The sequence below is a fragment of the Pocillopora damicornis genome, chromosome 2 (genome assembly GCF_964200805.1).
Source record: "Pocillopora damicornis chromosome 2, jaPocDami1.2, whole genome shotgun sequence".
Lineage (NCBI taxonomy): Eukaryota > Metazoa > Cnidaria > Anthozoa > Scleractinia > Pocilloporidae > Pocillopora > Pocillopora damicornis.
Window position 1 is genome coordinate 19,161,019 of NC_142671.1, and position 11,560 is coordinate 19,172,578.

Consider the following 11,560-nt stretch of genomic DNA (forward strand, 5'->3'; position numbering starts at 1 on the left):
TACCTCTCCTCCCGCGATTCGTCATAGCAATAAATTCATGTGTTGATTTGCGACCGTACCAGCGTGATCTGTTCAGGAGAACAGGAAAATCATTTTCACGAAACATAGGTTTTTTGTTTTTAATTTTGATACCTCCATAACTCCGCTATCTTCGATTTAATTCAATGAAACGGCTTATCACGTAACAGTAAGGTATTTATAGAAGCTTATCATCGACTTAAATCTGTAACAGATTAACAAGAACACTGATACTGATCAGTAAGAGAAATACTTAATTCCCCTTACAAAGGGTAACTCATGCAACATCATTAATGTTATCTAGAAACACGGAGGCGCAATTATGCGTTCAATCCCTGACAGAATAAGCATTAAAAGGTGAAACTAAGGTCACTGATTATCCAGATGTGTTATCAAGGAATTGGTATTCGAAGAAAGGTTTAATTTCAGATGGTAAAAATATCCAAATGACTCTAGACTCAAATAATCATACAAGATTTAGGGCAAACTCTGCCATTAAGAAAAAAGAGCACCTTAAGGATTTTTCAAACGTAATTTTGAGTGTTAACAACCGATAGAATTATAAGTATTTACCAGTCAAACCTCATAAATAACTAATTACTGTAAAATATATTTCAACAATTCCGTAATTAAATAAAATTCGACGATATTCTTCATGTTCCAGTATCCTTGAAAAACGATGTTTCAACCAGACGGTGAGTCGTCGACTATGTTAAAGACACCTCAACACATCGTGAAGGATGACGTCTTTTAATGTGTAAAGGATGACATAATTTCGATAGATTTCCACCACATCCTCAGTGATCGTTATACTCTGATGAGAAAAAGAACGCTCTCTATATTAGGAATCTTATTTTATAAGAAGTTCCATGGAAGAGGATAATTTAGTATTATCAACTGAGTTGATAACGTCAATTGACCACCGTAAATACTTTCAAAGCTGACGTTTCGAGCTTTAACCCTTCGCTCTGGTTAACACTGGTCTGCTTTGAAACTCTTAACGAAGGCCAATTGACATTATCAACTCAGTTTATAATCGTAAATTACCATGTTACATTCTCCAACCGACGCAGTAACACAGTTTCTTTAAAAATTACTCCCTTTATTTCATGGAGGAGGCTTTTCTTTTCTCTTGCGACTAAATTTGCCTGCAGAACGTAAATAGTTCATAAGGCTCGTGATGGAAAATCGTCAAGGGTGACATTAACCTTATTTGAATTTGCAGTGTCTCAGATCAAAGTAAAAGCCGTCAGGAAGTACAAATCCATGAAAAGTGAAAAGTGATGAGAAAAAAGAAAAGCGTCTACTAGAAGATAATCATTTGATCCTATGCTAGATTCTCAGAACCAAAGTTAAGCAATACACGGCGTACAGTATAAACAATTTCTTTACAAAATCTTTGGAGTAAAAGGGTTAAGTGTTAAAAAATACCCTTGAAACTTTTAAAACTCCGGTAGACTCAGCAGTGTTATGACAGAATTGAGTCAATTGACTTTCACTGACTTTCGTTTGGTAAATCAAATCTTCTAGAACTATTCCGCTATGGAAGGGATGTTGTTACGTATTAAAATCGATAAAACAGCACTTTTGAGTTCATTTCTTGTATTTCGATTCTCGAGATTTCTTTTGTGAGGTGTATACGAGAAACGGAAAAATTTGTCTTACCAATCGATTCTGTTCGACCATTGCTTGTAGGTAATCGCGGGTGTAGTGATTCATTTGCACCTTTGACAAATGTTGAGTAGTAGGCATCTGATACTCATTTCTACGGATCTGAAATTTTGTGAAACAAGAAAAATAGGAGTTTGCCATTATCAAACGTGGAATAAATTTGTATTTAACATAAATTAAGGCAGTGGATAGCGTTGAAGGTACTAAAAAATATTCACCTCAGTGTCGATGGCTAACAGTAGATATTTACCGAGCCACGAAACGGCTATGGCTATTACTATTCTATAATACTTTCAGCTTTTTTTTGTCAAATGTTTCTTTCAATGGCATACAGTCTATAGAGAACCAAGATTTTTTATTATTTAAAGTTCATTAAAAGATAACTTGTTTTTTAAGTTGATGAAACTAAATGTTTGATTGATAGTTCCATCGAAATATGTAGAATCAAAATTGTTTTAAACAATTAAATGCCAAACTTTGCAAACCTTACCTCAGTTTTCACACTCTGAACTGTATAATTAAGCAGGGAGCTGGTGTCCCAGAGAGCTCTTGCTAGCGACTTGTGCTGAGATCCTTTTGATTCTTCCAAAGAGTACGCCAGGTACAATGGGCGAATAAAGTTGTGCAGTTGGATGAGGGCGATAGAAAGTCTGTCACTTTTTTTCTGTGACAGAACACATATGAAGAAAGTAATCAAACCTTAGGTCTTTATCCAGCTTCATTACTATTTTAATTCAAATGTCTCATCGGTAGTTATGGAAAGACCCAACAGATTTGAGAACCGCGGTATAAAACGTGTAAGGACGATTAAAAACGTTTCGTTGAGATTGTTTGAAAGACATCCTTCAGTTGGTTCTTACGGTGCCTGCAGGGACTTAGTTACTAAATGCTACAACAAAATGAAGCAGGCAAGGGATTATTTGAACATAGCGTACCACGATGCAACAGGAGTTGAAACATGCTTTTTTTTTTCTTTTACAACAAAATTTGAATAGGTTTTGACCTACAAAAGCATGTGCCAATTTTATATTGGTTTGTACGGTAAACAAGTATGGTGTTTTAATTATTTATGAACGGTGGAAAAATAGTGTGGGGAGGACATGGAGTTAAGTAACAGCCTCACTGTAAATTGTACCAAAGCGTTTTCACCGCAACTCGTGTTGTATCAATTCAAGCTGAAAAACTTCTTTTTTTTATAGAAAGAAATACGGAGAAGTTTAAAGAATGTTAAAATCACCATATTCGAAGAGCAAATCTGTGTATGAGCCTCTCCAAAACGTAGTGGTGTCTCCTTGAGATCCCAGTTAGAAGCTATGAATTTATGGACGGTTAACATCTGTAGAATGAAACACAGAGAAAGTTACTCAACTCTTTGGTTACGTCATTGCCATTCAGAGCTCAGAATCAATTTAGTTAAAGTATATCACGACCATATAATGAAAAATATTTTTTAGGATTCCCTACCTCCTTGGTGGTGTTGGCTCGTGTTGGCATCAGAAGATGTCTGATCAGAATTTCCGCGTTACTAGGTTTCAATCTTAACGGAGCTGTCCACGGTGCTGAACTCAGAAAAGTTACCATAAATATGGTAACGTATAGGGCCTTGAAACATTCCATATCTAGTCAATTAAAATTTAAAAAGGTACGGTTAACAAATTCGGTAAAACGCATACCAAAAAAACACTCAAACACACCATCAAACTTTTATATTGACATTTCCTTTCAAACATGATAAGACAAACGAGAAGAGCTGAATTCTTTTTAACCTTTGTTACCTCTCGTTAAACTCATTTCGATGTGCTTTGATATACTTTGACCTAATATATAGTGATGAGAAAATCCTCTGTGTATGGTTTCCATGACGTCCTTTAAAGCGAAATAATTTGTCTGCGTAAAGTACCATACCTGCTTTCCTTAAGAGAGCGCAACTATATTCACACGAATGAATTGCTTAGTCCAGGTCAGAGGCAAAGCAGTAGCTATCACTCACCTCTTTCAGTCTCGTCCAGTGCTGGATGCAATGGTTTGAAGCGAAGTGTGGTGTGTGTCTCCTACCTGAAATATCTGACGGACACATATTTATTCTGTCAAATGCCGGGGAGAAACCATCCAACATTTGCTTCTGTTCAGGGGAGTCGACCTGCCGGGATATTCCCGTAATACATCTTCCTTCTCGTCGCGGAAAATCATCTTGTATTTTGGAAAAAACATCATTGGCAGTTCCTGCTGAAGTATCCAATGTTCTTTGTGTGATACGTCTCTACTGCTTGATACGAAATATAGCAACTTGCCGAGGAATAAACACGGCATCTCAAAGTGGTCACAGACTCTATCCAAAAAGGCTCTTCCGATATTAAACCCTTAGGAAGTTATCTCCAGAATTGAGTCTGGAAATAGTTTATTGAAATTTTTACCGGAAGGTCAAATCTTGACCCTATTTTTTGTAATCGAAACCATTTGTCGCACCCAACAATTATATTTAACAGAGTCAGTGTAGTTATAATCGTCTAGCATACAGTCAGAGTCACTCTGTTCCTAGTAAATTCAGGAGTAATATCCTATTTCTGTGATGTGTCAGTTTCTTCCTGTTTTCGTATCGTATTACTTTCGTAATATTTCGTTTCATTCAAGCGATATCAAGTACTGCAAGTCAAACAAAGACCTAGATTAACTGGTGTTTACAGCGTACATGCCTGACGAAGAAATGTAATCTGAGGGATGATGAGGTATTAGATGTTATGAATTTATAGACAATCGGAACCATGGGCGAGCACTCGATGGATCGATTCCGGACTGATTCATAATGACGCTTTACGTGCTGCATCAGTGTTACTTGTAACTGTTTAATTTGGAGATTTTGCCCTCTTTTGAATCCTCCAATGATCGAAACTGAATGATTTTTACGGCCTTGAACGCACTGCGACGTATTGTGTCAGCGCGGCTATCAGAAATGAGATTTCTCGGAAGTCGACGGAACTACACCAGTGGATTATCACACTTGAACAAAGGTTTCCTCCAAACGGACACGAAAAACTGTTTCAGAATCCTCTGCTTGGAAATGCAGTTCTAGCCATTATACTTTCTAAGACCACTGCCGTAAGAATATCGATTTCCGTCTATTGCAAACTTGACAAACGACCGTTTGTCTAATACTTGAATCTCGTGGTCCTCTGAACCTGTTAGGGTGAAACTGCTTCGTACGGCTATTATTAACTGCACATATCTAGTAGATGTCCTCAGTCAATTGAAATTATAGCCAGACGTTTATCATAGAGGATTTTTTTAGCCTGTGTTGACTAATGGTGAACGGTGTTTTGCCAAGAAGCCAACAGAGATCAGAAGATGAATGCGAAAGCTTCAGGTTACATGCTTTGACCTTATCAGTTACAAAGCAATAGTGTTAAAACTTCCGCCTGGCGTTCGTGTCTGAAAACTTGTCTGTGATCAAGTTCCAAAAAAAAAAAAAAACCCATTGCCCTTTGGTGTATTGATGCTCAGAAAAGTGGAACTAAATACAGAAAGTTTATAAATAAATTACTTCCAAAAGTGGTAAGACTGCACTTGATTTGAAATAAACTGCATAAAAATAAAAAATAATGAAAGTAAATTTTATGAGTAATTTTTTAATCAGGGTCATACTAAGGATGGTTAATAGATTGTTATCTTGAAGTGCATCAATCCCTCGGTAGAGGATATGAAACGTCTATCATGTAGGATGGTATGATTCGCGCATGATTCAACAACACTCTGTTGTGTTACAATCTAAGCCAAGAACCATCTATTGAAGGTTGAATGGCTTCAAGGCGATGTCTTAAGACAGCAAAGATCTAGCTTTACTGAGAGAATTCCCAACCTCCATGGTGGATTAAGGGTGAAAGCCTTCACTTGTTAACAGATGTTTTGAGTGTCTCGGAAGAAAAGGAGAAGGTCGAAGACTTTCTGTATCTCAGAAAAAAATAGTTTAAGGCATCCAAATGCCTAAAGTTTAACCCTTTATGCCCAAAGATCGGTATACATGTTCTCAGTACTGTTCTCTATACATTTCCCTAAGTGCTGACAAGGAGAATTTCTTTAATAATCAAGCGCTTATTTAGATGGTGACCATTTCCTTTCTTTATTCTCGTGACCATATTGTGTGATTCAGAGATGATATAGTTAGGAGAAATTAGATGCTAGTGACCCATTAGGGGTCAAAGGCTAAATCAAAAACCGTAAATAAACGTTTCAGTGTAGCTTTCAACCGTTAAAGGATGTGTATCCTATAGACTTGTTTATTAAAAAAAAAAAAGTCCCGCAAACTCAAGGGACGTCTTACTTAGTCACATCTTCGATTACTACGTTCTGCTTAATAATACTGTTTTTTTGTCATTCAATAAACAGGAAACGAATATGTAGACAAAAATAGACAATATTTTCAGTTTCTCTTCAACGCTTTATTGTTAATTTAACAACATCACGCTCGTACATTGGTTTATCAACATTATTCAATCTGCAACAGATTAACTTATACACTGATTCCAGTCAGTCACTACTTATCTCAATATGGACTTTATCGTTTCCTTCTATTGAAGGTCAATTGTAACAGTCATTTAATACTCCTCATCGATATCAATATAAATAAATGGACTTTCTTCCCAAAAAAGAAGAATCGTTGCACTACTTTTTTACGCTTCTTAAATAAAATTTCATTTAAATATTTTCTTGTGATGTCCTGTAATTAATGATAGGTTCCATGCTTCCATCAGAGGGAAATGTGGTCCATGCTTTCAGCGGATACCATTTTACAGACAAGTCATCACGTTATCGAGGACATCTTTCAGAGTGTACAAGATGACGTAATTTCGGTAACTCTTCACCACATCATCAGTGATCGTAAGACTCTGTGAAAAGAAAATAATATCCCTGATTATGATTCTACAAAACTCAGAGAAACCTAACTTGCACTTTTTCTGCAACGTGAGAAACTATTCTTAACTCGAAAGAGACTGAGAATTATCAGCTCGGAGGTTTAGAGCATCGCAAAAATGGGTGAAAAAAATGGTATGTAGTCAAGAGGATATGAAATATTGTGATTGAAGTAAACTGACTCTGAAGCACGAATACAGGCTCCGAGCATCTTGCTTCGTCACAAATTTTGGATTAGTGTAAATTGCTTTATTGAGTAAGGTGTCTTCTTTATCTCGAAGGCGAGAAGATCAGGATTTGACTTTCTTTTTTACCTCTGTTTTCCATGCATGTTGCATGCTCGGATTGGTATTCTTTGGAGAATATTTTGCATGTAAGGCAACTCAGAGGATTCTATGCGAAGTGATAAGGAAGAATACTTTACGTACCAATAAATTATTTTTGACCTGGGCCTGAAGGTATTTGCGAGTTTTACGATCCAGTACTGCTTCTGACTCATGTGGAACTTGGGGTGGCCGAGATCCAATCTTCGTTATCTAAAAAATTAAGGTAAATTATTACATTATGTCACTATTGTTGTTCAATAATGCCTATAACCCTTAAAATGCTAAACCGTGCGATGTGATAATTCAGCGAATGTCCAGTCTAAGCTTCTTTAGTTTTAATAACCGATAAAAAAAATAAAAATTAGCCAGTTTGATAACCGTGAGTGTAAATTGTGATTCAACAAAACCAAGAATCTAGAAGACGGATAAAGGAAAGCTTAAAACTATTTTTATGAGAGTATTGTGAGTTTACTGATGTAATACACTAGAAATGATTTTGTTATTATCATCATATTAAATCGTTCTACTTAATTTCCGAATCAAAAATTTCGTAAGAATGATACCTCGTTTTCGACACTCCCCACTGTGTAATTTAGGTGAAAGCTGGTTTCATGAATGGCTCTTGCCAACTCCTGATGCTGAAATCCTTTTTGCTTCTCATACGAGTGTGCCATGTAAAGTGGGCTCATGAAATAGTGGAGTTGGATGTAAGCGATCGCAAGATTGTGTTGCTTTTTCTGCGAAGGAAACATGATAGACACAATTTGTTAGTATTAATTTTAGTACAAGAGACTTGCAGAGGCACACGTTTCTCATACGAGTGTGCCATGTAAAGTGGGCTCATGAAATAGTGGAGTTGGATGTAAGCGATCGCAAGATTGTGTTGCTTTTTCTGCGAAGGAAACATGATAGACACAATTTGTTAATATTAATTTAAGTACAAGAGACTTGCAGAGGCACAAGTTCTGTCAAATGTTTTATGTTTTGATGCCAATGTTTAGAGTCGTGTCATTAATAGAAAACGATCTGGGAATATCGAAAAACAATCCCTTCGAAATGAATAATGGGCCTTGAAGCTTTTGAGATTGATGTTTAGTAATTGTCGTTAACTATAAGTCGCAACCTTTGCACTAATTACCTATCATTATCGGCCTTAAAAGTATTCATATTACATACCAGATTCGAAGAACATGAGGGTATGTCAGTCATTCCAAAAGCCAGGGGTGTCTCTTTGAGAATCCAGTTCGAAGCTATGAAGTTGTAGACGTTTAACATCTGTAAAATGAAAGAATGAGATTGTTATGAACTTCATTCTTAGTTTGCAAAGAAACAATTGGACGTAAGAGAGAAACTAAATCGAGAAGTAGATTTTTTCAAATTTCCTACCTCTTTGGTAGCGTTCGCTCTTGTTGGCATCAGAAAGAGTCTGATAACAAATTCAGCATTGCTTCTTTGTGAACTTAACGGAGCTGTAAAAGCCACTGAGCTCAGCGTAGTTGTCATCAATGTGACAGCCAAAAGGACCTTGTAAAATTCCATCTCTGGTAAGATGAAATTAGAAAAAAAGATACTGTTAAGGAAATCACTGAAATTTAAAATTTTATTAGTCAAAGTCGACGAACTCCTTGTTGTGGCAAAAATTTTCGATCTCCGAACGAACAGATATTGACCTAAGTTTGCGTCCTCGTTAGTTATAAATTTCTTACGGGTTTCACATGAAATCTCGTCAGCCATGGTATTTATATTGGTTTACCACGTTGGTCTTGAAGGATTTGAACTTTTTACTCATATCAGTACTTAATTTTTTTTTTGCTTCTCACCAATTGAGTGAAAACGTTATATTTAACTAAGAGTTTATGTCAAACTTAGTCTCACAGTCCTTCGATAAATTTTAGTAGCATCTTCGTTTTGAAATTTGTTCTTTTTGATTGTTAGACAATTCAAGTTTTTTGTGATTAAGACCTGAATACAGATAACAAACAAAATTATTCGCTTGTTTTCCAAATTTTCATCCTTCATGAATAATCCTAGATCAAGCAGAAAGAAGCGATAGGTATTATATCTTACCTTTGTATTATGGTTGAATATAATAGAATTAAAGTTTCTTGTGAGTACGTTGTCTTCTGAAGAGTTTGATACTCGAATGCATCTTGATCATTCGTTTTATAGAAAACGAAGGGGAAGCTCTAATTTCTATTACCGTTTTTTTCCTCAGGGTGGTTTCCCGTGCGCACCTCAGCTTCTGCTGTATTCTAGGAAAATTAGTCAAAAGTTCCCGCATGTCACAGCAGTTAAAGTTATGTATGTCTGTTATGTATCTTCGGTTATGCAATAAATCAGGGCTGTAAAAACCGACTCTCTCCCTAATGGCATTGTAGCGCGTTCAGATCTGTAAACCGTAACTACCTTATATTAGGTTTTGTAAAGTAATTTAATTTGTTAAAAATGACTTCATTTTCAAAAACATTACCGCGAAAGGTTTTACCAGGTATTTAATGTAGATTATAAACGTTTAGCACACGTCCGGGAAGTTATGCGGAAATTATCGGGCTTTTTCCTTTTTCAGTTACTTATTGAAGTCATCCACGGCAATTTCTCGCATTTACATCCTCTTTCTTTAAAGATTCTATTAATAGTTCATGGTTGCAGCAGGGCGGTAATTTTCCTTTACAACTGAAATAACCGAAGTGACCACATAAAACGCATTATATCATATGTCACAATCTACCGAGGAAGATCAGTCTAGTATAGTAAGTTATAGCCTAAACCTGTTGTATTTAACAGATAGGGGTTTGGTTGGCCGGCGACTGAATGCTTTTGCCAAAGTCATTTCTCTAAATCTAGAAAGATGAATCATCAGTTCCCGACGTGTGCGTTTACAATTCGTGTTTCTGTTGCTCAAAAGCCTATGGCGATGTGGATGACGCTAAAATGAAGAAACGATCTTGAAATACCCCAAATGACCAATATTAATTTTCCGCAGACAGCCTTTTGGATTATAAGGTCAATAGAGAGATATTTTACGTGATATGACATCCTGATTCTGTCCCGCGTGAGAGGACGAAAGATGTATATCATTTCATGTCATGACCTCAGGTATCGTGACTCTAGGGGTTAGTAAGACGCACCAGAGAAAGTGTTTCGATTGTTAAATCTTTCGTAAGACAATGTTCGGTAAAGAGCAGATAGTTTATAAGTGAGACTCAGTCTCCTCTTGCCATAATTTTATTATGTCATCTTTTGAATTAGAGAAGGGAAACAATGATTGAAAAACGCTGCTAATAGAAAATCCGCCTTTTAATAAAAATGAAATATTTTCCTTTATCTCTTCTTCCTTTCTCCGCAATAGAAATATTCTCTTGCATCAGTTCTCCTTCTGAATTTCGCAATCGAACCTTTTTGTCTTAATGAGTGCCACCCAAATTATAACGTCAAATGCGCGTTATTTTTCCTGTTACAGTATGACCCTATTAATAGGTTTTCGCGTTGACTCCAGTTACTCGCCGGAGTCCACGTCACGCAATTTTAGGCAGCATTACGAGAATAACAAACTCGCTTACCAAGAGCTGAAACGTCACTGCAGCAGTCAAAAACTAGATATTTCCCGTAGCCATCAAAAACACAATAATAGCGTGACACGATATAGTTGAAATTAAAATGTTAAAATAAATTGCAGTTAGGTGGTCTTGGTGGTCGTCGACATGACGTTTTGAAAGACATGCAACGCATGGTCAGTCGCCAAGAATGAAAACAGCAAAGAATGTTATGGAAATGTGATTCATTCTTTAGAATGAAAAAAAAACCGTTATGAAGTCGCATGTATCTCATTGTGGAAGGTTTTTGAAACAAGTCAGTATATGAAAGCAAACGAGACAGCCACAACTTCGGATCGTGGGCAGAGCATGATCAGAGATATATATTCAGGAGTACCTCAAAGACAGAAAAACAACCTCTCCGACGTTTTTATTTGCTGTTTGACTGATCTTGGACCTTCTTGATAACAACAGCAACACAAAAAGTAACATCGTGAATTTATGTTATGTTACAACGCTAGCAAAAGCGTGATGTGAAGCATTATGACTATTATAAACATAGGCGAAACACATAGGCGGATTTTTCAAGAACAAAGCAGTACTCTTTGTTGTTAATCCCAAATTTGTGTCATTTTTTCCGTGTCTTAACCTTTAAGAGACGCTTTTCGCACTATAATCCATAGAGATGTCCTCTACTTATTTGATGCAAACGAGAATAGTCGGTCCCATTTGTATAAATAAGCAAACTAAGTGAACCTGGCGTTTTCTTTATGAAGCTTTATATTACGAAATTTATTTTGGAATTAACAAATAGAACCGACGATGTCGCTGAATTCTCGACAGGTTCAAGTTTTTAGGATAAAAATCGGCTTAACCTTTCGTAGACTATCATTCGATTCACACGCAAATTAGCCTTACTGTCACCATATTGCTTCTAACAAATAACACCATTAGTCAAGTAGAACTAGGCAGGCATTCCAACATTTGTCGGGAAATTTCCCATTCTCAAATACCAGAGGGTGGCCGTCATTCGCCAGAAAAAAAATAGTTCTCTGCTTGGTTAACTTCAAGAGTTGGAGTAAAACTGAAAAAAAAGGCCGTTTGCTG

General features: G+C 36.5%; 2 protein-coding genes across 4 annotated transcripts; both read right to left on the reverse strand.

Annotated features, from left to right (window-relative positions):
- Positions 1-105: 105 nt before the first annotated feature.
- Positions 106-5,068, reverse strand: LOC113667475 (uncharacterized). 3 transcript variants are annotated; one of them, XM_089196160.1, is made up of 6 exons: positions 3,680-5,068; positions 3,154-3,308; positions 2,927-3,025; positions 2,180-2,353; positions 1,684-1,791; positions 106-832 (listed from the first exon to the last, which is right to left on the reverse strand). In XM_089196160.1, the coding sequence occupies exons 2-6, from the start codon at positions 3,304-3,306 to the stop codon at positions 731-733; spliced, it is 636 nt and encodes a 211-aa protein (XP_089052286.1). In that variant the 5' UTR covers positions 3,307-3,308; positions 3,680-5,068; the 3' UTR covers positions 106-730. The 3 variants fall into 3 exon arrangements, with proteins under 3 accessions (XP_089052286.1, XP_089052287.1, XP_027039093.2); XM_089196161.1 differs by having other exon boundaries at positions 3,595-3,730; XM_027183292.2 differs by lacking the exon at positions 3,680-5,068 and having other exon boundaries at positions 3,154-3,444.
- Positions 5,069-6,324: 1,256 nt separating this feature from the next.
- Positions 6,325-8,748, reverse strand: LOC149050193 (uncharacterized). Its single transcript, XM_089192234.1, has 6 exons — positions 8,307-8,748; positions 8,097-8,195; positions 7,699-7,812; positions 7,484-7,663; positions 7,023-7,130; positions 6,325-6,569 (listed from the first exon to the last, which is right to left on the reverse strand). The coding sequence occupies exons 1-6, from the start codon at positions 8,652-8,654 to the stop codon at positions 6,471-6,473; spliced, it is 948 nt and encodes a 315-aa protein (XP_089048360.1). The 5' UTR covers positions 8,655-8,748; the 3' UTR covers positions 6,325-6,470.
- Positions 8,749-11,560: the final 2,812 nt, after the last annotated feature.